The 27,453-nt window shown below is 45.0% G+C and overlaps 1 protein-coding gene across 1 annotated transcript in view; it reads left to right on the forward strand.

The window, feature by feature from the left end:
• The window catches only part of ddx59 (DEAD (Asp-Glu-Ala-Asp) box polypeptide 59), a 43,362-nt gene extending 17,277 nt beyond the window's left edge, over positions 1-26,085 (forward strand). The window contains exons 4-9 of the mRNA XM_068019346.1: positions 11,647-11,829; positions 16,818-16,907; positions 18,199-18,450; positions 21,271-21,423; positions 23,521-23,649; positions 25,545-26,085. Of these exons, the coding sequence (XP_067875447.1) occupies positions 11,647-11,829; positions 16,818-16,907; positions 18,199-18,450; positions 21,271-21,423; positions 23,521-23,649; positions 25,545-25,814 (1,077 nt within the window). The 3' untranslated portion in view covers positions 25,815-26,085. The remainder of the gene's footprint in view (positions 1-11,646; positions 11,830-16,817; positions 16,908-18,198; positions 18,451-21,270; positions 21,424-23,520; positions 23,650-25,544) is intronic.
• Positions 26,086-27,453: the final 1,368 nt, after the last annotated feature.

Below are 27,453 nucleotides of genomic sequence, written 5' to 3' on the forward strand. Positions count from 1 at the left end.
CGAGGCCCTCTTTCACTAACCTGGGAGCAGTGCAGAGCGCTGGCTGGCAGACCTGCGTGGAAGCTGATCCGGAGTGGTGGCTGACTGCCCGTGTCTCTCGGCGCACGCTGGGACTCGAAAAGAGGAAAAAAACCTTACTGACATCATGGGAATTCTGCAAGGTGATTGGTTGGGTAAGTAACAGCTGTTAGTGCATTTAAATTGCTTAAAAAAGGGAAAGTTTTTTTTTTTAAAAACCTGAAGTGATAAGGTGAGTAGTACTAAAGGGTGTTTTTTTTTTAAACTAGTATTGAGGACTTTAGATTGTACTGGGTAGTGTTTGAAATGGAACAAGACCCCTAGTGTAATTCGTATTTTTTTAAAGGGAGTAACTAATTAATTTAAAGGTAAGTCATGGCAGGAGAGCTCGCACCTGTGATATGCTCCTCCTGCGCTATGTGGGAAATCAGGGACGCTTCCAGTGCCCCTGACGACCATAGTTTCATAGTTTGTGTGCAGGAAGTGTATCCATCTGCAGCTACTGACGACCCGCATTACGGAGCTAGAGCTGCGGGTGGATTCACTGTGGAGCATCCGCGATCCTGAGGAAGTCGTGGATAGCACGTTTAGAGAGGTGGTCACACTGTAGGTAATGGCAGCACAAGCAGAAAAGGGATGGGTGACCACCCGGCAGAGGAGTAAGCACAGGCAGGTAGTACAGGAGTCCCTTGTGGCCATCCCCCTCTCAAACAGATATACCACTTTGAATACTGTTGGGGGGATGGCCTTCCAGGGGAAAGCAACAACAGCCAGGTCCGTGGCACCAAGGATGGCTCTGCTGAAAATCTGGGGGGGGAAAGGGATTCTATCATAAGGGGTACAGGTAGGCGTTTCTGTGGCCGCAAGCATGACTCCAGGATGGTATGTTGCCTCCCTGGTGCGAGGGTCAAGGATGCCACGGAGCGACTGCAGGACATTCTGAAGGGGGAGGGTGAGCAGCCAGAGGTCGTGATACACATTGGTACCAATGACATAGGTAGAAAAAGGGATGAGGTCCTGCAATAAGAATTTAGGGAGCGAGGTAGCAGATTAAAAAGCAGGACCTCTAAGGTTGTAATCTCTCGATTACTCCTGGTGCCACGTGCTAGTGAGTTTAGAAATAGGAGGATAGAGCAGATGAATGCTGAGGAGATGGTGCAGGAGGGAGGGCTTTAGTTTCCTGGATCACTGGGTCTGTTTCTGGCAAAGGTGGGACATGTACAAGTTGGACGGGTTGCACCTGAACCGGAATGGGACATGTATCCTTGCTGGGAGGTTTGCTACTGCTGTTTGGGGGTGGGAGGGGGGTGGAGTTTAAACTAATTTGGCAGGGGGATGGGGTACAGAGTGGAGGTACAGTCGGGGGTAATATAGAACAGAAAGTGAGTCTGTCTGGAAGGCAGAGCAAATATAGACCTGGTAAGGCACAAGTGAAAAATGCAAGGTTGGATTGCATCTACTTCAATACAAGGAGTCTTACTAGTAAGGCAGATGAATTGAGGGCGTTGATTAGCACATGGGATTATGATATTGCTATCACAGAGATGTGGTTGAGGGAGGGACAGGACTGGCAGCTCAATATTCCAGGGTATAGAATCTTCAGGCGCAACAGGGGAGGGGATAAAAGAGGAGGTGGTATTGCACTGTTGCTCAAGGAGTCAATTACTGCAGTAAGGAACAAAGAACAGTACAGCGCAGGAACAGGCCATTCGGCCCTCCAAGCCTGCGCCGATCTTGATGCCTGCCTAAACTAACACCTTCTGCACTTCTGGGGCCCATATCCCTCTATTCCCTTCCTATTCATGCATTTGTCAAGATGTCTCTTAAACGTCGCTATCATATCTGCTTCCGCCACCTCCCCTGGCAGCAAGTTCCAGGCACTCACCACCCTCTGTGTAAAAAAACTTGCCTCGCACATCCCCTCTAAACTTTGCCCCTCACACCTTAAACCTATGTCCCCTAGTAACTGACACTTCCACCCTGGGAAAAAGCTGCTGACTATCCACTCTGTCCATGCCGCTCATAACTTTGTAAACCTCTATCATGTCGCCCCTCCACCTCCGTCGTTCCAGTGAAAACAATCCGAGTTTTTCCAACCTCTCCTCATAGCTAATGCCCTCCAGACCAGGCAACATCCTGGTAAACCTCTTCTGTACCCTCTCCAAAGCCTCCACGTCCTTCTGGTAGTGAGGCGACCAGAATTGCACGCAATAATCTAAGTGTGGCCTAACTAAGGTTCTGTACAGCTGCAACATGACTTGCCAATTTTTATACTCTATGCCCCGACCGATGAAGGCAAGCATGCCTTATGCCTTCTTGACTACCTTATCCACCTGCTTTGCCACTTTCAGTGACCTGTGGACCTGTACGCCCAGATCTCTCTGCCTGTCAATACTCCTAAGGGTTCTGCCATTTACTGTATACCTCCCACCTGTATTAGACCTTCCAAAATGCATTACCTCACATTTGTCCGGATTAAACTCCATCTGCTATTTCTCCGCCCAAGTCTCCAACCGATCTATATCCTGCTGTATCCTCTGACAATCCTCATCATTATCCGCAACTCCACCAACCTTTGTGTCGTCCGCAAACTTACTAATCAGACCAGCTACATTTCCTCCAAATCATTTATATATACTACAAACAGCAAAGGTCCCAGCACTGATCCCTGCGGAACACCACTAGTCACATCCCTCCATTCAGAAAAGCACCCTTCCACTGCTACCCTCTGTCTTCTATGACTGAGCCAGTTCTGTATCCATCTTGCCAGCTCACCTCTGATCCCATGTGACTTCACCTTTTGTACCAGTCTGCCATGCGTGACCTTGTCAAAGGTTTTACTAAAGTCCAAATAGACAACATCCACTGCCCTTCCTTCATCAATCATCTTCATCACTTCCTCAAAAAACTCAATCAAATTTGTAAGACACGACCTCCCCTTCACAAAACCATGCTGTCTCTCGCTAATAAGTTAATTTGTTTCCAAATGGGAGTAAATCCTGTCCCGAATAATCCTCTCTAATAGTTTCCCTACCACTGATGTAAGGCTCACTAGCCTATAATTTCCTGGATTATCCTTGCCACCCTTCTTAAACAAAGGCACAACATTGGCTATTCTCCAGTCCTCTGGGACCTCACCTGTAACCGATGAGGATGCAAAGATTTCTGTCAAGGCCCCAGCAATTTCTTCCCTTGCCTCCCTCAGTATTCTAGGGTAGATCCCATCAGGCCCTGGGGACTTATCTACCTTAATGCTTTGCAAGACACCCAACACCTCCTCCTTTTTGATAATGAGATGACTGAGACTATCTGCACTCCCTTCCCGAGGCTCATCATCCACCAAGTCCCTCTCTTTGGTGAATACTGATGCAAAGTACTCATTTAGCACCTTGCCCATTTCCTCTGGCTCCACACATAGATTCCCATCTCTGTCCTTGAGTGGGCCAACCCTTTCCCTGGTTACCCTCTTGCTCTTTATATATGTATAAAAAGCCTTGGGATTTTCCTTAATCCTGTCTGCCAATGACTTTTCATGACCCCTTCTAGCCCTCCTAACTCCTTGCTTAAGTTCCTTCCTACTGTCTTTATATTCCTCAAGTGCTTCCTCTGTTCCTCGCCTTCCAGCCCTTACAAATGCTTCCTTTTTCTTTTTGACTAGGCTCACAATATCCCGTGTTATCCAAGCTTCCCGAAACTTGCCAAACTTGTCTTTCTTCCTCACAGGAACATGCTGGTCCTGGATTCTAATCAGCTGACGTTTGAAAGACTCCCACATGTCAGATGTTGATTTACCCTCAAACAGGAGGGATGATATTTTAGAAGGTTCCTCAAGTGAGGCCATTTGGGTAGAACTTAAAAACAAAAAGGGGGCAATCACTTGGCTGGGTGTGTTCTACAGGCCTCCAAACAGTCAGGAAGAGACAGAGGAGCAGATATGTAGGCAAATCTCTGAGAGGTGTAAAAATAATAGGGTAATAATAGTAGAGGATTTCAACTTCCCCAATATTAATTGGGATAGTCTTAGTGCAAAAGATTTAAAGGGGACGGAATTCTTAAAATGCATACAGGAGAGCTTTTTGAGCCAGCACGTAGAAAGTCCTACAAGAGAAGGGGCAGTACTGGACCTAATCCTAGGGAATGAAGCCAGTCAAGTGGTAGAAGTGTCAGTCGGGGAGCATTTCGGGAATAGTGACCATAACTCTAAGATATAAGGTAGTCATTGAAAAGGACAAAGATGGACCAGAAATAAAGGTACTGAATTGGGAGAAGGCCGATTTCAATATGATAAAACAGAATCTGGCCAAAGTGGACTGGGAGCAGTTACTTGTAGGAAAGTCTACGTCAGACCAGTGGGAGTCATTCAAGGAGGAAAATGTGAGAGTTCAGAACCAACACGTACCCGTTAAGGTGAAGGGTAGGACTAACAGGCCCAGGGAACCCTGGATGTCAAGAGATATAGAGGATTGGATCAGGAAACAAAAGGAGGCTTACGGCAGCCCAAGCGCTGAAAACAGCAGAGGCAGTAGAGGAGTACAGAAAGTGTAGGGTGGCACTTAAAGTAATTAGGAGAGCGAAGAGGGAACATGAAAAAACACTGGCGGACAAGATAAAGGAAAATCCTAAGGCTTTTTATAAGTATATTAAGGGTAAGAGGATGACCAGGGAAAGAGTGGGGCCCATTAGGGACCAACGTGGCAATCTTTGTGTGGAGCCGGAGGACATAGGTGAGGTTTTAAATTATTACTTTTCATCTGTGTTCACTATGGAGAAGGACGATGTAGAGATCAGGGAGGGGGATTGTGATATACTTGAACATATTAGCATTGAAAGGGAGGAAGTTTTAGCTGTTTTAGCAGGCTTAAAAGTGGATAAATCCTCAGGCCCAGATGAGATGTATCCCAGGCTGTTGTGTGAGGCAAGGGAGAAGATAGCAGGGGCTTTGACGCAAATTTTCGAATCCTCTCTGGCTACAGGAGAGGTGCCAGAGGACTGGAGGACAGCTAATGTGGCACCATTATTCAAGAAGGGTAGCAGGGATAAACCAGGTAATTACAGGCCGGTGAGTCTAACATCAGTGGTAGGGAAACTATTGGAAAAAATTCTGAGGGACAGGATTAATCTCCACTTGGAGATCTATCAGGGATAGTCAGCGTGGCTTTGTCAGGGGGAGATCATGTCTGTCTAACTTGATTGAATTTTTCGAGGAGGTGACTGGATGTGTAGATGAGGATAAAGCAGTTGATCAAGTATACATCGACTTCAGTAAGGCTTTTGATAAGGTCCCGCATGGGAGATTGATTAAGAAGGTAAGAGCCCATGGGATCCAGGGCAATTTGGCAAATTGGATCCAAAATTGGCTTAGTAGCAGGAGGCAGATGGTAATGGTTGAGGGTTGTTTTTGTGATTGGAAGCCTGTGACCAGTGGTGTACCGCAGGGATCGGTGTTGGGACCCTTGCTGTTTGTAGTGTACATTAATGATTTAGACATGAATATAGGAGGTATGATCAGTAAGTTCGCAGATGACACAAAAATTGGTGGTGTTGTAAATAGTGAGGAGGAAATCCTAAGATTACAGGATGATGTAGATGGGCTGGTAAGATGGGCAGAGCAGTGGCAAATGGAATTTAATCCTGAGAAGTGTGAGGTAATGTATTTTGGGAGGACTAACAAGGCAGGGGAATATACAATGGATGGTAGGACCCTAGGAAGTACAGCAGGTCAGAGGGACCTTGGTGTACTTGTCCTAGATCACTGAAGGCAGCAGCACAGGTAGATAAGGTGGTTAGGAAGGCATATGGGATACTTCCCTTTATTAGCCGAGGCATAGAATATAAGAGCAGGGAGGTTATGAAACGCTAATTAGGCCACAGCTGGAGTACTGTGTACAGTTCTGATCACCACACTATAGGAAGGATGTGATTGCACTGGAGAGGGTGCAGAGGAGATTCACCAGGATGTTGCCTGGGCTGAAGCATTTCAGCTATGAGACACTGAAAAGACTAGGGTTGTTTTCCTTAGAGCAGAGAAGGCTGAGGGGGGGACATGATTGAGGTGTACAAGATTATGAGGGGCATTGATAGGTTAGATAGGAAGAAACTTTTTCCCTTAGCGGAGGGGTCAATAACCAGGGGGCATAGATTTAGGGTAAGGGGCAGGAGGTTTAGGGGGGATTTGAGGAAAAATCTTTTCACCCAGAGGGTGGTTGGAATCTGGAACGCACTGCCTGAAGAGGTGGTGGAGGCAGGAACCCTCACAACATTTAAGGAGTATTTAGATGAGCACTTGAAACGCCATAGCATACAAGGCTACGGGCCAAGTGCAGGAATATGGGATTAGAATAGTTGGGTGCTGGATGGCCGTCACAGACACGATGGGCCTGTTTCTGTGCTGTATAACTGTATGACTTGAAAAATTATTGGCAGGTAAAATCAAGGAAAACCTGAAGATGTTTTATCAGTACATTAAGAGCTAGAGGATAACTAAGGAAAGGGTAGGACCTATCAGAGATGTTCAGAGGAACTTATGCAGAAGATGTGGGCAGGGTTCTTAATGAGATTTTGTCTCTGTCTTCACAAAGGGTTGATGCAGACATTGTAGTTAAAGAGGAGGAGTGTGAAATATTAGATATAATAGGCATAATGAGAGAGGAAGTGTTTTGAGGGTCTGACATCCCTGAAAGTGGATAAATCGCCAGGGCCAGATGGATTGCATCCCAGGTTGTTCAGGGAAGTCGGGGAGGAAATAGCGGATGCGCTGAGGATCATCTTCAAATCCTCACTAGATACAGGTGAGGTACCAGATGATTGGAGGTCTGCAAACGTTGTACCGTTGTTTAAAAAGGGTGTGAGGGTAAGCCAGGTAATTATAGGCCAGTCAGTCTAACCCCGGTGGTGGGTAAATTGTTAGAATCTATTCTGAGTGACAGGGTAAACTGTCACTTAGAAAGGCACGGATTAATCAGGGCTGGTCAGCACGGATTTGTTAGGGGAAGGTCACGTCTTACTAACTTGATTGAGTTTTTTGAGGAAGTGACAAGGAGGATAGATGAGGGTAGTGCTGTGGATGTGGTTTACGTGGATTTTAGTAAGGTATTTGACAAGGTCCCGCATGGCAGACTGGTCAGTAAAATGAAAGCCCATGGGATAGAGGGGAAGGTGGAAGGTTGGATCCGGAATTGGCTCAGTGACAGGAAGTAGTCGACGGATGTTTTTGTGAATGGAAAGCAGTTTCCAGTGGTGTTCCACAGGGCTTGGTGTTGGGTCCCTTGCTGTTTGTGGTATATATTAATGATTTGGACTTAAATGTGGGTGGCATGATTGGTAAATTTTCTGATGACACAAAAATTAGCCCTGTAGTTAATAGTGAGGAGGAGAGTCGTGGACTCCAGAATGATATCAGTGGTTTGGTTGAGTGGGTGGAAAAGTGGCAAATGGAATTCAATCCTGAGAAGTGTGAGGTATTGCATTTGGGGAGGGCAAATAAAGCGAGGGAATATACAATAAATGGGAGGATATTGAGAGGGGTAGAAGTGAGAGACCTTGATATGCATGTCCACAGGTCCCTAAAGGTGGCAGGACAGGTGGATAGAGTGGTGAAGAAGGCATATGGAATGTTTTCCTTTATTGCCTGAGGTATAGAGTACAAAAGCAGGGATGTGATGTTGGAACTGTATAGAGCGTTGGTTAGGCCACAGCTGGAGTGCTGTTCTGGTCACCACATGACAGAAAGGACATAATTGCTCTGGAGAAAGTACAGAGGAGATTTACAAGAATGTTGCCAGGGCTTGAAGGTTGCATCTATGAGGAAAGATTGGATAGGCGAGGGTTGTTTTCCCTGGAACTGAGGAGGCTGAGGGGTGTCTTGATTGAGGTATACAAAATTATGAGGGGCCTAGATAGAGTGGACAGGAAGGACCTGTTTCCCTTGGTGGGGAAGTCAGTTACCCAAGGGCACAGATTTAAGTTGATTGGTAGAAGGAATGAGGGAAAACCTTTTCACCCAGAGGGTGGCGTGCGTCTGGAATTGCTGCCAGGAATGGTGGTGGAGGCAGAGACCCTCAATTCTTTTAAAAGATACCTGGACATGTACCTGAGGCGCTGTAACATGCGGGGCTATGGACCAGGTGCTGAAAGGTGGGATTAATTTGGGCGGATAGTTTATTCGGGTGGCGCAGAATGATGGGCTGAATGGTCTCCTTCTGTGCTGTACTTTTTCTATGATTCTATTTGTGGAGGAGTCCAAAACTAGGAGGACCATTAATGTAAGATCAGCACCAATAAATCCAAAAGGGATTTCAAGAGAAACTTCTTTTCACAGAAAGTGGGTAAAATGAGGAACTTGCTACCACAAAGTGTAATTGAAGTAAATACCATGGAGGCTTTTAAGGGGAAGCTAGATAAACACATTAGGGAGAAAGGAATGGAAGGATATGTTGGTCAGGTAGGTGGAATCTTGTGGAGGATGAAGACTGGTATGGATCTATTGAGCAGAATGGCCTATTTCTGTGTTGTAATCTCCAACCTACACCTATTTTAGCTCTCCCCTGGTGATTTGATATTTTTAGGATATCACTCAATATTTCTATTATTATATTGCTGAGGTTTCTGCTCCAGTAACCTGGGGTCTGTAACCTGGCTGTGCTGTTCAGTACTAACCTGGCTGGTACCTTTAAAATCACAGCTCTGGATCACCAAGTCCAGTTAATTGTAGCTAGTTATAAACTGATGAGGTCAGTCAGAGGGCAGTTGGAATTGGTTAGAAATTTCAAACTCCAGGTCAAAGACTGGCTCTCTCTTTAATTATTGATTTGTGATTAACAAAGTGAGAGACTTTGACGTTGTGCCCTGTCTGGGATGTGACAGACATGTGTTCAATGCAAAACCCTTTTTGGTCCAATGAAATACTTTTGAAGTGTAATCACTGTTGTAATATAATATAGCATGGTAAATCATCTTGCTTGTGCACGCAACAAGAATAACTTGTATTTATTATAGAAAAACACCCAAAGCAGTTCACTCACTTCTCCTGAAGTCTGATTCGAAGAACATTTTTGGGGCAGAGTAGAAGGGGTTTATTCTGCAATTCACATGTCAGTGTTAAAGTAATCAGAGCAATTAGCAAGGGTACAAATATACCAGGTAAATATACAAATTAAAAAATAGAATTCAGCAAAAAGGATGAGACAATGAAGGAATAAAGGAAGTAGAGGAAAATCAAATCAACCAGTTAAAAGCAGAAAAAGGCAGATTCAGGAAATGTTAGTTTTCACAAAAAAAAATCAAGGAATAGGGAATATCATTTTAAAAATATTAAGTTCATGGAATGGCTACAGCACAGGAGGAGGCCATTCAGCCTGTCGGGTTCATGCCAGCTCTCTGCAAGAGCAATTTAGCTAGTCCCTTTCCCCATGGCGCTAGAACATAAATAGAAGCAGGAGTTGGCCATTCAGCACCTCGAGCCTGTTCTGCCCTTTAATAAGATCATGGCTGATTTGATTGTGGCCTTAACTCCACTTTCCTGACTGCCCCCATAATCCTTGGCTCCCATGTAGATCAAAAATCTGTCTAATTCAGCTTGAATATATTCAATGACCCAGTCTCCACTGCTCTCTGGGGAAGAGAATTCCAAAGATTAACGACCCTCAGAGAAGAAATTCCTCCTCATCACCATCTGAAAAAAGAGACCCCTTATTTTGAAACTGAGCCCCCTAGTTCTAGATTCCTCCACGAGGGGAAAATTCCTGTCAGCATCTACCCTGTCAGGTCCCCTCAGAATCTTGCATGTTTCAATAAGATCACCTCTCCTCCTTCTAAACTCCAATGAGTATAAGCCTAACCTGCTCAATCTTTCCTCATAAGACAACCCCTTCATCCCAGGAATCAGCCGACTGAACCTTCTCTGAACTGTTTACAATGCAAGTATATCCCTTCTTAAGTGAGGAGACCAGAATTGTATACAGTATTCTAGGTGCGGTCTCATCAATGGTGTGTACAGTTGTAGCAAGACTTCCCTACTTTTATACGCCACCCCCACCTTGCAATAAATGCCAACATTCCATTTGCCTTCCTAATTGCTGTACCTGTATGGTAACGTTTGTGATTCATATGCAAGGTCACCCAGATTCCTTTGTACTGCAGCATTCTGCAGTGTCTCTCCATTTAAATAATAATCTGCTTTTCTAATAATATTCTGCCAAAGTGGACAACGTCACATTTTCCCACATTAAACTCCATCTGCCTATTTTTTTTCCCCCACTCACTTAACCTATCCATATCTCTCTGCAGACTGTTTGTGTCCTCCTCACAACTTGCTTTCCTATCTATTTTTGTATTGTTTGCAAATTTAGCGACAGTATGAACAGCCCCAGTTTCTCCAGTCCATCCATGTAACTAAAGTTCGTTATCCCCAGAACCATTCTCATAAGTCTTGTCTGCACCCGCTCTAAAACCTTCACATCCTTCCTAAAGTGTGGTGCCTGGAATTGGACACAATACTCAGTTGAGGCTGAGCTAGTGTTTTAAATAAAGGTTCATCATGTAATGTTCAGAGTGGGGGGAATTAGAAGCTGTTTTGCCACAAGAATTTTAATAGCACAATTTAATAGCATAATTGCAACTTGGCTGCAAACTTGGCAGGAATGAAAATAAACATATTGGTCACAGTAGATAAGAAACAGGTGGGTTTAGGAAAGAGGGAGTTATGGGGGGATTTGATAAAAGTGTTTAAAGTTAATGGATGGCTGAGAGTGATGACTAGATAGATAGAGATCAAGAGATACAGCACTGAAACAGGCCCTTCGGCCCACTGAGTCTGTGCCGACCAACAACCGCCCATTTATATTAATCCTACATTAATCCCGTATTCCCTACCACATCCCCACAATTCTCCTACCACCTACCTACACTAGGGGCAATTTACAATGGCCAATTTACCTATCAACCTGCAAGTCTTTGGCTGTGGGAAGAAACCGGGGCACCCGGCGGAAACCCATGCGGTCACAGGGAGAACTTGCAAACTCCACACAGGCAGTACCCAGAACCGAACCCAGGTCGCTGGAGCTGTGAGGCTGCGGTGCTAACCACTGCGCCGCCCACTGGAAACATTCCCGTTTTTGAGGAGCTAGAATAACGATAAATGAGATTAAATGCAGCAGAATTAGGACAGGGGGCATAAGAAACCTATTTTTTTTACATAGAGGGTTGTGAGGATGTTATTGAAACAGAGACTATGCCAATATTGAAAGGAAAAGGGTTAAAAAGATGTGGGAACAGTGCAGGGGTTAGGACTAATCCTGTGGATGATAAACATCAACATAGATTGGGGCGAACGGCCTGATTCAGTGTTACAATTTCTATGTAATTCTGTTTCTAACCATGTGATGCCTGACCTTGGAGTGTTTGACTCTGTGTATCTCACTGTTAGATTGACCTGGGAATGTTTGATGACACTGACTGAACATGAGAACATGTTTCTGTCTCCAGCAGTTGCAACCTCTAAATTGATGAGTTAAAAAAAAATCACAACGAAAAATTCAGAAGCGGACTTTTTCCTGTTGCACATCGTAAAGATGGAGTAACACTTCGACTCGGAGTTTGAATTGTCCCATCTTTTGTTTTCCTGTCTGTCAGAACAAGAAGACATCACCCCACCAGCCCGTGGGGTTAATACTGACTCCAACACGTGAACTTGCCATTCAGATCGAGGGTCAGGCCAAGGAGCTGATGATGGGTCTGCCCAACATGAGAACTGCCCTGCTGGTTGGGGGAATGCCCTTACCTCCCCAACTCCACCGCCTCAAACAAACCATTAAGGTAAGATGTGCAGCCCACACTACCCTCTCCAACTTGTTTCATCAATGATCTCTGTTCAGGGATACTTTTATTTGTACTGCAGTTTCTTTCAGTTTTCACCTCCTTGTTGCCCCTTCCCTCTTGAAGATATTAACTTTGTTTGGGATGGTGTTTCACAGGTGCTGGCTGCCCTCGTGGCCACAGGCTATTTAAATTCTTAGGGCATCACATCTGAAACTAATCCTTTCCTCGCCCAGATTTCGTACACTTTGTTTCCAACAGGAATGAGCAATAAATACTGGCCTTGCCAGCAATGCCCACATTCTATGAATGGATAAAGGAAGGAGTCATTGGATCAGAAGTGCTGGCTGATGTTTTTTTTCTTTTCTGTTTGTTTGTTTTCCTTTGTGCTAACGGAGGGTGCTGAAGCCAACTGCAGCCCTGGCTGAGATCTACTAACAGCACAAACCAGAGATCCAACCAGGACCTCTGGCCTGTATGGCTCAGTCCCACCCTGGTCCATTTAACCATGACACCATTGGGTAGCTCTGTTTGCATTGCTTTCAGATGTACAGTCACTATTTCAAGGGCATCGTGCCACAGCATTGGCAGTGAGCAGCTAATATACATGAGGCAGAATTAGAGGAGCACAGAGATCTCGTAAGGTTATAGGGCTGAAGGAGATTAGCTCCAGCATCCTGCCAGTCTATTTATTCAAATAGTCCATTCCCCCAGCCCCACCCCCACCCCAATAATCCCACAGTCTCTGGACCCCTCAATTCCATACTCTTTTCTGACTATGATCCCCTCCAATAGCAGCTCTGGACTTTCTTGGCTGCATGTCACTGCCTGGGCTCTTGAAGTGTTGCCAATTCCTAGCAAGAGTTGATGCTTCAAGGACACGGAGGACACCGGGTGGGGGAGAAATGTGTGTGTCATAGGTACAAGAGAAACATTACTTTGCTGTAGTTTGGGAATGCTGACTTGTCACATTTGGGATTGGTGTGCCAGCCACACAATCAAGGTCACTCTCCATTTCACTAATTCTACCCAACTACATTCCACATAGGTTTACAACCTTGCCTTTAGCTTCTTCACCACCCCGCTTGCTTCCTTCACTGCCTCTCGTGTCATGCTGTGCTTTGCTGACATACAGTAATGGATGGGCAAAAGTTTCCTCCAATTAAACATTGGGAAGACTAAAAGCATTGTCTTCTGTCCCCGCCACAAACGCTATTCGCTAGCTTCATGCCTCTTCCTGGCCACTCTCTGAGGCTGAACCTGACTGTTCCCAACCTTTGAATCCTGTTTGACCCCGAGCTGAGCTTCCGACCACATATTCTCTCCTTCACCAAAACTGCCTACTTCCATTTCCATAATTTCGCCTGTCCCCGCCCCACCTCAGCCCATCTGCTACTGAAACTCATCTATTCTTTTGTTACTTCCAGACTTGAGTATTTCAATGCTCTCCTCTTTGGCCTCCCATCTTCCATCCTCTGTAAACTTAAGCTCAGCTAAAACTCTGCTGTCTGTATCTTAACTCTCACCAAGTCATGTTCACCTATCACCCCTGTGCCCACTGACCTACACTGGCTTTCAGTCCAGCCATGTCTTTTTTTTTAAATTCTCATCCTTGTGTTCAAATGCCCCCCCCCACCCCATGGCCTTGCCCTTCCCTATCTCTAACCTCATCCAGCCCTACAGTATTAGAATTCTCCACTCCTCCAATTCCTCTTGTGCACCCCCAATTTCCTTCGTCCCACCATTAGCAGCCTTCAGCTGCCTCGGCCGTAACGTCTGGAATCCCCTCCTTAAAACTCTGTCTCTACCTCTCTGTCCCCCCCTCTTTAAAATCGACCTCTTTGACCGATCGTTTGATAACCTGTCCGAATATCTCCATGCAACTCCGTGTCAGATTTTTTTCTGATGCAAAGCACAATGGGTCATTTTACTATGTTAAAGGTACTATATAAATGCAAATTGTTGTAGTGTAGCAAAATGTTCTGGAGCGTTTCCCAATGGGGATCAGACACTGAGGAGGAGATTGGAAACATAGTCAAGGGAGATGACTGAAATCCGGGTGAAAGAGGTTGGTTTTGCAGCAGCTCTTGAAGGTGGGGAAGAGGTACATAGAAGGATGGGTTTAGGGAGAGAGTTCCAGATAGCAGGGCTTCAATGGCTGGATACAGTGTCACTAGTGGCAGAACAGGCTGGGAGGCTGCACAAACACAGGGAGTGAGAGTTGGGACAGGGGGCTAACAGCGATTGCAGAAGTAGCGATGAGCAAGTATGCAGGGTGGATTAATGCATTGTTCCGGAAGCATGAATGATGTCACAGGGTACTGGCCAGGGCGGCGCAATGGTTAGCACCGCAGCCTCACAGCTCCAGGGACCCGGGTTTGATTCTGGGTACTGCCTGTGCGGAGTTTGCAAGTTCTCCCTGTGTCTGCGTGGGTTTTCGACAGGTGCTCTGGTTTGCTCCCACATCCAAAAGACTTGCAGGTGATAGGGAAATTGGCCATTGTAAATTGCCCCTAGTGTAGGGAGGTGATAGGGAATATGGGATTACTGTAGGGTTAGTATAAATGGGTGGTTGTTGGTCGGCACAGACTCGGTGGGCCGAAGGGCCTGTTTCAGTGCTGTATCTCTAAACACTAAACACATTGCTGTTCCAAGGTAGTGGAGCTCCTGTGGCATCAGGTGGTGGGGTTGGGGTAACATAATGTCACTGAGACTATTGGGAAAGAAGGTCGTAAAATATAATGGAGACAGTGCAAAAAGTGTTTCTTGATTGTTTCCTGGGGGAAAAAAAGTTGTTCAGTTTTCGAGATGTGTTTATCATTGGCAAGGTTGGCATTTACCTTGAGAGGGTGGTGATTGGATTTCTTTCTAAACCACTGGTAGCAGTTTGCTACAATTTAGTGTCTTGCTGGACCATTTCAGAATGCAGTTAAAGGTCAACCACTTTAATGTGGGAATGGAGTCACAAATAGACCTAGTCCGGATAAGGACAGCAAGTTTCCTTCCCTGATGGACATTAGTGAACCGATTGGGTTTTTACTACAATTTGACAGTTTCATGGTCACTTTTACCGATACCAGCTTTTTGTTTTCAGACATTTTTTAAAAAGAAATTGAATTCGAGTTGAGAAGGCTGCTAAAGAAGCACATGGGATCCTTAACTTTATAAATAGGGGCATACAGTACCAAAGCCAGCAAGTAATGGTAGGCCCCAGCTGGAGTATTGTGTCCAATTCTGTGCGTTATACTTTAGAAACGATATCAAGGCCTTTGAGAGGGGGCAAAGGAGATTTACTAGAATGGTACCAGGGATGAGAGTTTTCAGTTATGTGGAGAGATTAGAGAAGCTGAGGTAAGAACAGAAAATATTGGAAATATTCAGCAGGTCTGGCAGCATCTGTGGAGAGGAAAAACAGATTTAATGTTTCAGGTCTATGACCTTTCATCAGAACATGGGTTGTTCCCCTTAGAGCAGAGAAGTTTAAAAACAGTTTTGATAGAGGTGTTCAATATCATGAATGGCTTTGATAGTTTCTTCTTCTTTGTACTATTTCCAGTGGCAGAATGGCCAACAGCCAGAAAACACAGATGATATTTTTCATGCAGCGACTTGTCATGATCTGGAATGCACTGTCTGAAAGGGTGTTGGAAGCAAATTGAACGGCAGCTTTCAAAAGGGAATTGAATAAATACTTGAAAAAATTTCCAGGGCTACAGGGAAAGAGCAGTGGAGTGGGACGAATTGCATAGCTGTTTCAAAGAGCCAGCACAGCCGTGATGGATCATAAGGCCTCCTTCTGTGCTGTATGTTTCTATGAAATTCTCAAACTGGGATTTGAAGTCCTGATCTTTAGATTACTCGTCCAGTAACATAACACTACACTACCAATTTAAGATTTACTTTGTGTCCTTCAGCTGTGTAATAAACGCTTGTAAACATGAAGTTTTCATATGTACCTACCACCTAAAGTACTGAATGTCTAGCATCCGGTATGCACTTCCTGTTTGTAACACTTATTTCCTGTGTCATGCTTGGATGTAACATCGTTTACTTTTAACTATAAGGCATGTTAGAAGAAAGGCCTGACCTCAGGGTGTCCCTAAGTCTTTCACAGCCAATGAAGCAGTTTTGAAGTATAGTCACTGTTGTAATGTAGAAAACATGGCAGCCAATTTGCATACTGCAAGCTCCCATAAACAGCAATGAGAGAATGACCAAATAATCTGTTCTCAGTGATATTGGTTAAGAGATAAACACTGGCCAGGACACCAGGGAGAGCTTGGTCTTGGAGTGGGACTTCAACCTATGACCTTCTAACTCAAGAGGCAAGACTGTGGATAATTCTATTGAGGGCCTCCTGCAGGCGTGACAAGGAAAGGCAACAGCCAACTGTTGACTGTTAAACATTGGAAAACCTAATAGGAGATTTTTGCCCATCTCTTGAATGGAGCATGCATCACACATATTGATTGTAATATATTATTCAAATTCTTTTACTACTCCAGGATGATCCTGGAGGACAACCCAAGCTTCCTTTCTAAACAACAAATAACTCCAGCCAACTGCAACCCCACCCATCTTGTTTATCCCTTCAACCACCACATATTGGATGGATCTCTTCATCTCAGCAATGGACACCACCTACCCAGCTGCCTCCTCCAACCTTGCCTTTCCTCCCCTCCCTCTCCCGTTCTCACACCCTCGCCAACACCTCACCACTCTCGGACTTCTCTCCCTTCCAGCCCAAAACAAGCTAATCTCTGTCAGATCCACCATATGTTCCCTTGACCCATCCTGACTCAACTCCTCATCACACACTTCCCCAATGCGCTGTCATGTCATCAATGACTGCCTCTTTTCAGGCTCTGTTAACCACCCCACACCAGCACCCATCCCCCGCCATCCCACACTGCCTCTCCTCTGAATGCCCTCCCTGCGGGGTATCGTCTGCAGTTTAATGAGACTTTGTTTGTTGTTCTATTCAACAGGTTATTATTGCAACCCCAGGGCGGCTGCTGGAAATTTTGAAACAAGAAGCAGTTAGCCTGTGCGGAGTGCAGACTGTGGTGGTGGATGAGGTAAGTATTAATGAGGAAGTAGCAGCATCCCTTTAAAAACACATCTGGATTCAATGTGATTGAAGGAAGTGTCCTCTGCTTCTCGCTTTCTAGCTAGAATGAGTTTGACCAGTATCAGTCCCATTCCCCGTGACCATGGCTGCACAACACCAAAGTGTTATCCTGAGAGAGGCCACTAGGACATGATATCAGGAACTGTCCTCGCGCAGTCGTGGCATTCTTCTAGGGTTGAACCAGTTAAAAGGAGTTTTACTCTGAATGTAACCCATGCTGTACCTGCCTGATGGTGTTTGATTAGTAGCATAGAGGGAGCTTTAAACACATAGAAGTTACAACATGGAAGCAGTTCATTCAGCCCAACCAGTCTGTGTTTACACACGAGCAAATAGTTCTAATCCAATGCCTTTTCTACTGTCCCTTCAACCCTTTCTCCTTCAGCCACCTATCCAATCTAATCTTCAATGTGGACAGTTTTTGCCTCAACTCCTAGCTCTGGAAGTGAATTCCACAATCTCATACCTCTCTGTGAAGAAGTTTCTCCTGCCCTCTGTTCTAAATGTCTTACATTTAATCTTGCATCTGCAGCTCCCCCCATTCCCCCATTCTTAATGCCTCAACTACTGGAAAGAGTCTGTTTCTATCTGCCCTATTTCATTCTTTCATCATTTGAAATATTTCTATCATATTTGGCCTGGATTCCTGCTTGAAAATGCATTTGTATAGACTTCAAAAGAGGACAGGATTAGCCTTGGCTGCGATGCTCCACACAGTTAAATAGCCTTCCAATCTTTCACTAAAGGCTCAGACATGCAGAATGAGCACCAGGGTGAGGTGGGGACAGCAATGTCCCCACCAGACCCTCACAGCAGCAGGGGTAAGCATCTTCAGAACAGGTGATCATTTTAATAAGTCAATCAGGCTTTTTGTCCTATCTGTTGATGGTAGCCTTTCGCTAACGCTCCTTTAGACAGAAGCTCCCAAACCTGCAACCTCTGCCATCTAGAAGGACACGGGCAACAGGCGCATGGGAACACTGCCTCCAAGCTCCCCTCCAAGTCACACACCATCCTGACTTGGAAATATATTTGCTGTAACTTCATTGTCATTGGGTCAAAGTCCTGCAACTCACTCCTTAACAATACTGTGAGAGCGCCTTCATCTATAAACGACAGCGGTTCAAGAAGGTGGCTCAGCACCACCTTCTCAGCTGCCCATTTCCCAAAAGTCAATAATTAGTGTGCATGTTGCAACATTGCTTACAATAAAACTAAAAGTTGTTATTTTTGTTGAGGTCGACACCATGCTGAAGATGGGATTCCAGCAGCAGGTGTTGGATATACTGGAGAAAATGCCCGAGGAACATCAAACAATTCTGGTCTCTGCCACAATCCCAGCAGGCATCGAGCAGCTGGCCAGCAAGTTCCTGCAGGACCCAGTCAGGATCACAGTCGGAGAGATGAACCAGCCTTGTTCCAATGTCCGTCAGATTATCCTGTGGGTGGAGGAGCCGTCTAAGAAGAAGAAACTGTTTGAGATTCTGAACGTAAGTAGAATTGGAGCTTTCTGTGTGAATGAAAAGTAGAAACTCTCCAAGTGGCCCCAGTACCGTGAACAGGGACGGGTGGAGCTGGAACTGGCTCGTAGTCACAATCCAGAGAGGCTCCCTCGTGAATCGGGTGTGAAGTGTGGAACTGAACCACTGCCAACAGGAAGGTTCCAGGTTCGGGCCCCCAATCTGTGCATTATTAGGTGGTCTCAATGGCATTAGTAATATGCAAGTTGTGAATTATCATAAGATCATAATCATAAGATCATAAGAACTAGGAGCAGGAGTAGGCCGTCCGGCCCCTCGAGCCTGCTCTGCCATTCAATAAGATCATGGCTGATCTTTTCGTGGACTCAGATCCACTTACCCGCGCTCTCACCGTATCCCTTAATTCCTTTATTGTTCAAAAAGATATCTACCTTAGCTTTAAAAGCGTTTACTGAAGAAGCGTCAACTACTTCACTGGGCAAGGAATTCCATTGATTAACAATCCTCTGGCCAGTTCCGAAGAAGGGTCGCTGACCCGAAACGTTAGCTCTGCTTCTCTTTCCACAGATGCTGCCAGACCTGCTGAGTGATTCCAGCATTTCTTGTTTTTGTTTCAGATTTCCAGCATCCGCAGTAATTTGCTTTTATTACTCTGGGTGAAGAAGTTCCTTCTTAATTCAGTCCTAAAACTGCTCCCTCTAATCTTGAGGCTATGCCCTCTTGTCCTAGCTTCACCTGCCAGTGGAAACATCCTCTCTACTTGTATCTTATCTATTCCCTTCATAATTTTATATGTTTCTATAAGATCCCCCCTCATTCTTCTGAATTCCAATGAATATAATCCCAATCTACTCAGTCTCTCCTCATAAGCCAACCCCCTCAACTCCGGAATCAACCTAGTGAACCTCCTCTGCACCCTCTCCAGTGCCAGTACATCCTTTCTCAAGTAAGGAGACCAAAACTGCACACAGTACTCCAGGTGCAGCCTCGCCAGTACCTTATACAGCTGCAACATAACCTCTCTGCTTTTAATTTCAATCCCTTTAGCAATGAAGGACAAAATTCCATTTGCCTTCCTAATTACTTGCTGTACCTGCAGACCAACCTTCTGCGATTCATGCACAAGGACACCCAGGTCCCTCTGCATAGCAGCATGCTGCAACTTTTTAACCATTCAAGTAATAATCCTTTTTACTGTTACTCCTACCGAAATGAATGACTTCACATTTATTAACATTGTATTCCATCTGCCAGACCTTTGCCCACTCACTCAATGTATCTATGTTCCTCTGCCATGTTTCACAGTCATCTGCACACTTTGCTCTGCCACTCATCTTAGTGTCATCTGCAAACTTTGACACCCTACACGTGGTCCCCAACTCCAAATCATCTATATAAATTGTAAATAATTGCGGTCCCAACACCGATCCCTGAGGCACACCACTAGTAACTGATTGCCAACCAGAATAGCACTCATTTATCCCCACTCTCTGCTTCCTGTTAGTCAACCAATCCTCTATCCATGCTAATACTTTACCCCTAACGCCATGCATCCTTATCTTATGCAGCAGCCTCTTGTGCGGCACCTTGTCGAAGGCCTTTTGGAAATCTAGGTACACCACATCCACTGGGTCCCCATTGTCCACCTTGCTCGTAATGTCATCATAGAATTCCAAAAGATTTGTCAAGCATGACCTGCCCTTCATGAACCCATGCTGCGTCTGCCCAACGGGACAATTTCTATCGAGATGCCCTGCTATTTCTTCCTTGATAATAGACTCTAGCATCTTCCCCACTACAGAGGTTAAGCTAACCGGTCTATAATTCCCCATCTTTTGTCTACCTCCCTTTTTAAACAGTGGCGTCACATCTGCTGTTTTCCAATCAACTGGGACTACCCCAGAGTCCAGCGAATTTTGGAAAATTACCGCCAGTGCACCTGCTATTTCTCCCGCCATCTCTTTTAGTACCCTGGGATGCATTCCATCAGGGCCAGGAGACTTATCAATCCTTAGCTTCATTAGCTTGCCCAACACTACCTCTTCCGTAATAATGATTGTTTCCAGGTCCTCACCTACGTTCGTCTCTTTGTCAATTACTGGCATGTTATTGATGTCCTCCACTGTGAAGACCGATACAAAATACCTGTTCAATGCCTCGGCCATTTCATCATATCCCATAACTAAATTCCCCTTCACATCCTCTAAAGGACCAACGTTTACTTTAGCCACTGTTTTTCGTTTTATATATTTATAGAAACTTTTGCTATCTGTCTTTATATTCTGTGCTAGTTTTTTCTCATGTTCTATCTTACTTTTCTTTATAGCTCTTTTTGTGGCTTTCTGTTGACCTTTAAAGTTTTCCCAATCTTCTAGTTTCATGCTGTTTTTGGCCACTTTGTATGCCTTCTCTTTCAATTTGATAGCCTCCCTTATTTCCTTAGACACCCATGGCAGATTACCCCTTTTCTTCCTGTCTCCGGGATAAGAGAATCAGCCAGAGCTTCTGCTCACTCTCTGGTGGTAACTGCTGCAATGGGCATGCATGTGTGTGGACAATTTTGGCTGAGGGCATCATTGGGCTCCAATGTGATGTATCTACAGTTAACTAGCCCGCTTACACAAATCAGGGCTCATACCTGAAAAGTATCTTTTGAGTGAGGGACTGGAGGTCCCTTTTGAACTGCAGGAATCCGTAGTTTCAGGATTGGAGGGAGAAAGGAATGAGTGGAGATAAATGCCTGTTTAAACTTCCTCAGCCTCTTTGTTGCATTTATAAACGCTTTCTAATGTGTAATTTTTAAATCCATTTTCTGTTTCTCTCATATAGGATGGCAAGCTCTTCCACCCCCCTGTGCTGGTGTTTGTGGATTGCAGACTGGGAGCTGATCTCCTGTCAAATGCCGTGCAGATGATCACAGGGCTGAAAACAGTAGCCATTCACTCGGACAAGGCTCAGTGTGAACGGAATCAGATTTTGCAGGTAAAAGGCTGGTGAAAACCAATGAGTGGGTACCTGGATCAGCCCAGTGTCTTACTGAACTGTACAGCCCAGAGTTCCCAGCATCTGCCTGTGCTCTGTACTATTTGAAGCCAGGGTAGTGTTTGGAATGCCACAGTTGGGCTCAGTACGACTGGGTTTGGGAGAGGAAAATTCACTCTCCTGACTGCTGTTCACACGTATTACAACACTTTCGGGTATGATGCCTGCTGTAGTCCAAGGGCCTGCCAGTGCTTGTCTAAGTTCACATCTTAACAAAAACAAATCGCATTTAAATAACACCTTTAATGTAAGAAAACATCCCAAGATGCTTCACAGGAGCTTTATAAAGCAAAATGTACCACGGAGCCACACCATGTGATGTTGTGGCAGATGGCCAAAAGCATGGTCAAAGAACACCTTAAAGGAGAAAGTAGTGATGGAGTGGTTTAGGGAGGGAATTGCAGAGTTTAGGGCCTTGGCAGCTGAAGGCACAGCCATAAGTGGTGGAGAATGAAAATCGGGGATGTTCAAGAGGTCAGAATTAGATGAGCGCAGATATCTCTGAGAATTGTGGGGGTGGAGGAGATTACAAAGATAGGGATGGGTGAGGCCATGGTGGGATTTGAAAACAAGGATGAGATTTTTTAAATCGAGGTGTTGCTTAATCAGGAGCCATTGTAGGTCAGCAAGATGGGTGAACAGGACTTGATTCAAGTAAAGATATGGGCAACAGAATTTTGGATGACCACAAGTTTAGAGGGTAGAATGTGGGAGTGCGTTGGAATAGTCAGATCTACAGGTAACAAAGGCATGAATGAGGAGTTCAGCAGCAGGTAGGATGAACAGAGGCTTGGGCAGAGTCGAGCAATGTTACAGGGGTGAAAATAGAGATCAGCCACTTGATAAGAGATACTGGAAAGACTTACATTTTTAACATGCGTTTTACAACCTCAGGATGTTTCAAAGCACGTTACAGCCAATTAAGTATTTTTGAAGTGTAGTTAGTGTTGTAATGTAGAACGTGTGGTCGCCAAGTGCACACAGCAAGATCCCACAAACAGCAAGGGGATAAATTATCAGATAAGGAGTTTGAAGGATAAATATTGGCCAGGACATGGAGGAAAACTCCTCTGCTCCCCTATGAAAAAGTGCCATGTAATTTTTACATCCACCTGTGAGGGCAAGCGGGCCTCTGTTTAATGTTTCATCAAAAAACCGCATCTCTGACGTTGCAGCACTCCCTTAGTACTGTACTGGAGTGTCAACCTAGATAATGTGGTCAAGTCTCAAGGTTGTCACTTGATCCCATGACCTTCTGACTCAGAGGGGAGAGTTCTACCTCTGAACTGCAACTGGAGGGCTGCCAATGCCCATGAATCCCTGTCCAGCAGGTAGACGTCCTACTGAAACCCCAAGAAAGACAATCGATGAGAAAGCATTGAGAATTGACTAGATACATGTAAGCCAGAGCAGGTAGGGGTGGCAGATTCTCTATATGTGATTCCAGTCTACTCTATGTAGTTGGTTCTTCACACCTTCTTGTTGAATGACTAGTATTTAATTCAATCCCTGAAGGACATGAATGGGTTTTTACACCAGATCAGCAACTTTCACCGCCATTTTTATTTCTGGGTGGGGCCAGCATGTAAACAATCAGATTTATTCAGTTCAGTTTCCCAGTTTCGTGGGAGCTGAACTCTCAGCCTCCAGTGCCGTAACCACAGCACCATCCTACCATCCTGAGGTTGCTGGGAGTGTGTCAGTATTTGCAGGAAATAAATTGCCCGACTTATCCTCAGTCACCTGAGGAACAAAAAGAAGCGAGGTTGCTGCGGCTCCAACAGTGTCCCCAATCAAACTGACCACCTTCGCTCCGTTGTGGATGCTGAGCCCTGGAACATGCCATTTTGGCACTGCCTACTGCAAACCTCGCCACCCCCATCAAAAGTTCAAAGAGCAGCAAGGCCGAGTCCCGCCCTTACCTGGGCGGGGAGGGGGAGTGGTCATGTAAATGATAGAGAAGAGGGCAGCTTTGTGGGGGAGCAATTTTTTCCCATCTCGTCATTACCCCAAGGCCTGTTGATCCTGTTGTTCCAGGGTATGCTTCAAGGCGACTACGAGGTTGTGGTCAGCACAGGGGTTCTTGGCAGAGGGCTGGATCTCGTCAACGTCAAACTGGTTGTGAACTTCGACATGCCATCCACCATGGACGAATATGTGCATCAGGTAGAGAAGTTTTACTCTCTGAATTCTTCGCCTCCTTTCGCTGTCTCCTGCTGCTGACACATACTTTGAAATGCAAAGCTGGCACAATGTGGGAAGAGCCTTCAACCCAACCAGTCTGTGTTGGCACGGATAGTTTGAGGGGTCCTCGTGTTAAATTATTATTGTTGATGCCATTTGAACTGTTTCTTTTCCTGATCCGATTCCCTTTTGAATGCTTCAGCTGACTCAGTATTTGCTTTTCTCGGTGGCATCCATTTCACTAATTCCTTTATTTAAAAACAGAATTGGGCTGAACGCTCTACCTTTGTGCTGTTCTACGATTCTTAATCATTTATCTCCTTGATCGTTCTTTCATACCAATGATTTGATCGTCTTTTCATAACTGAGTGACCTGAAACCTGCAATCCTCTCTTCCCTTTCTCCTGCTGTTGTACCTCTATACAGTGACCACAGCTGATACAGCACTCCAAGTGTGGGTTCCCCACTACTTTATGGAGTGTCAGTAACACTTCCTGGGGATCTGTTCACACTGCCCATAGTTCACTTGTCTTTGCAGTTGCTCCCATATGCTCTTAAAATGTTTCCAATATGTGGGGTAAAATTCTTCCCATTAATTGATTTTTGGCATAAATATACAGCACAGAAAAGGGGCATTTGACCCAACTAGTCTGTACTGGTGTTTTTGCTCCACATGAGTCTCCTCCCACCCTCTTCATCTCACTTATCAACATAATCTTCTATTCCTTTCACCCTCATGTTTATCTACTTTCCCCTTAAATGCCTCTATGATATTCACCTGAACTACTCCACATTATAAATTGTCACTAGTATAGGTAGGTGGTAGGGAAATATAGGGATAGGTGGGGATGTTTGGTAGGAATATGGGATTAGTGTAGGATTAGTATAAATGGGTGGCTGATGGTCGGCACAGACTCGGTGGGCCGAAGGGCCTGTTTCAGTGCTGTATCTCTAATCTCTAATCACATAGTAGCAAATTCCACATTCTCACCACTAAAGAGAACAATCCCAGCTTCTCCAGTCTCTCCACATTACTGAAGTCCCTCATTCTCGGTACCATTCTAATAAATATCCTCTGCATCCTCTATAAGGCTTTGATGTCCTTCCTAAAGCTTGGTACTCAGAATTGAACCCTATTCCAGCAGAAGCCTGTGATTAGTAAAGGATTAGAATAACTTCCTTGCTTCTGCACTCTGTGCCACTACTTATAAAGCCCGGGATCTCATGTGCTTTTTTTAAATAGCGTTATCAACTCATCCTGCCGCTTTCAGAGATTTGTGTATGTGACCTAGTTTGTGAAAAAAAAGACTTCTATTGCAATAGCATGCATCTCTTGTGACCTCAGGGCATCCCAAAGCAGTTACCACCAATGAAGTACTTTCAAAGTGTAATCACTGTTGTAATGTAGGAAACGCAGCAGCCAATTTGCACACAGTAAGCTCCCACAAAATGACCAGATAATCTGTTTTGTGATGTTTGAGGAATAAATTTTATCCAGGACAGTGGGGCTAACTCCCTTCTCTTCTTTGAAATAGTGCCATAGGATCTTTTACATCCACTTGAGAGAGAGCCTTGGTTCAATGTCTCATCCAAAAAACTTCACCTCCAACAGCATTCCTGCAGTACTGCACTAGAGTTTCAGCCTAGACTTCTGTGCTCAGGTTTTCTGGAGTGGGAATTGAACCCATAAATGTATAACTCGGGTTCTACCAACAGAGCCACAGCTGTGTGTGACTAAAGAGGGATATATCTTTGAATGAAACAGCAGCACGGACATTGGTCATGCTGTTGCGTGCTTTTAGTACAGACCAGGGCTACAGGCCCAGATCACGCTTACGTGGTGCTCTAATACAAGTTGTACATGCTTGCTTTTCCAGGTGGGGAGAGCGGGTCGGTTGGGCCACCGGGGAACAGCCATCACCTTTGTGAATAATAACAGCAGCAGGCATTTCCTGGAATTGGTGAAGCGGGTGAAGCCAACAGGTACGCTGCTGCCCCCACAGCTCCTTAACTCCCCCTACTTGAATGAGCAGCAACGCAGAGAACAGCAGAGGAGCAAGCAGCGAGCACAGCAAGACCTGGTGACTGGGAAGAATCTGATGGATATCATCAGGAAGCATGACCGCAGCGTGCTACAGAAACGCTAGTCTCTGACCTGTAGTGAGAGGACAGGTTGGATTCCTGGTCCTGGTTAACAGCAGCCTTTCTCTGCTGGGTTTGTTTTCCACTGAGCTCCTTCACAGTTGCCTTGTGTCAGAGTACAGGACATGAGAGTGGAGCATGGGGATGATTTGAATGCATACCTCATTGCAAGAAGCTGGGCAGAGGGATTTGAATTTAAACTATGAAGATTTTCAAGTATTCTGTATTGTGCATACATCTGTAATACTGTAAATACATTCTTGATCATTTGTAAAATGTTTCTTTTCGTCTTCATGGCAAAGATGGGTAGTGTCAGAACTTTTGGGCATATTTCCAATTCACCACCAGGATCTGTCTTCAGGAGGGAGTGTGGTCTGTCTGTGTCTCTCTATGTTTGTGTGTGTGTGTCTGAGTGTCTGTCTGTCTATCTGACAAGAGGCCACACTGGAGGGCTGTGTTGTATCATGGAGCCTGAGTCTGAGCAGAGCTGTACGCCTGCACATGCACACATAGATGCATAATTCCTTTGGTGGGGTTGCTGCAGAGATCTTACACTAGACCGTCCCCAAGTGCAGTGCACATCGCTGCTAATAGTGCTTGAGCCTGCCTCTCAGCTATGAGATGGGCTGTAGGGTTGCACTTCGGATGGTAGCTTGTTGTGGACAAGAAGCTACCCTGCGCTTCACTGACACCATGTCTGATTGTTGTGTTTTTTTTTTCCTTTTTTTGCACTGGTAAAGAATTGGATGCTTTCTATTTCAGGCACCTAGTTACCTATTGGCATCAATCACAACCTTGTCCAGGTAGAGTGTGGTGTGGTTTTAAACAGAGTAGATGCTTCTTCTCCTCTCTAACAATGTGTCTCCGTACCACCTCTGAAGTGACTGCTATTATTGCAGTTCCATTTCTCATACTCCCCATCTTGTGATCTCTCTGTGTGAGGTTGCCAGGTCAGTGCTGAACTGGAGCATTTTTTTGCTGCAGGTGGGCACATGTCCACTAGTACCTGGATCGGGTCAGCTCAAACTCATTTCATTTAGTTACTTATCACCGGCTGTTAGAGGAAACTTTCATCCTATCTGTGTGAGATTGTTTTGAATTCAAATCCTGAGGTGAAAGGTGTGGTCACTATTGGTGAGCAATAAATAACAAATACTATCCCTTTTTCTTTCTCTCTTCTTCCATCCATCTATCCCTCCATTCTCTTTTTCTATCCCTCCATTCTCTTTTTCTATCCCTCCATTCTCTTTTTCTATCCCTCCATTCTCTTTTTCTATCCCTCCATTCTCTTTTTCTATCCCTCCATTCTCTTTTTCTATCCCTCCATTCTCTTTTTCTATCCCTCCATTCTCTTTTTCTATCCCTCCACCTGTGTGTCTATCTACCCTGTTTCTATCTCTCGATCTCTGTATCTGTTCTTCCAACAATATTAATAAAAAGATTGTGGTCTCCCTGCAATTGTAGCAGATGAAATAATCAGTCCTGTGAAACTTCTGTTGAACATTTTGAAAAAGTAACAATAACCAAGCTAGCCCATAAGCTCTTTTAAATGTGGAGTCCAAAACTAGGGACCACAACAACAACTTGCATTTATATAGCATCTTTAACATAATAAAATGTCCCAAGGTGCTTCACAGGGGTATA

The sequence above is a fragment of the Heterodontus francisci genome, chromosome 41, assembly GCF_036365525.1.
Source record: "Heterodontus francisci isolate sHetFra1 chromosome 41, sHetFra1.hap1, whole genome shotgun sequence".
NCBI lineage: Eukaryota > Metazoa > Chordata > Chondrichthyes > Heterodontiformes > Heterodontidae > Heterodontus > Heterodontus francisci.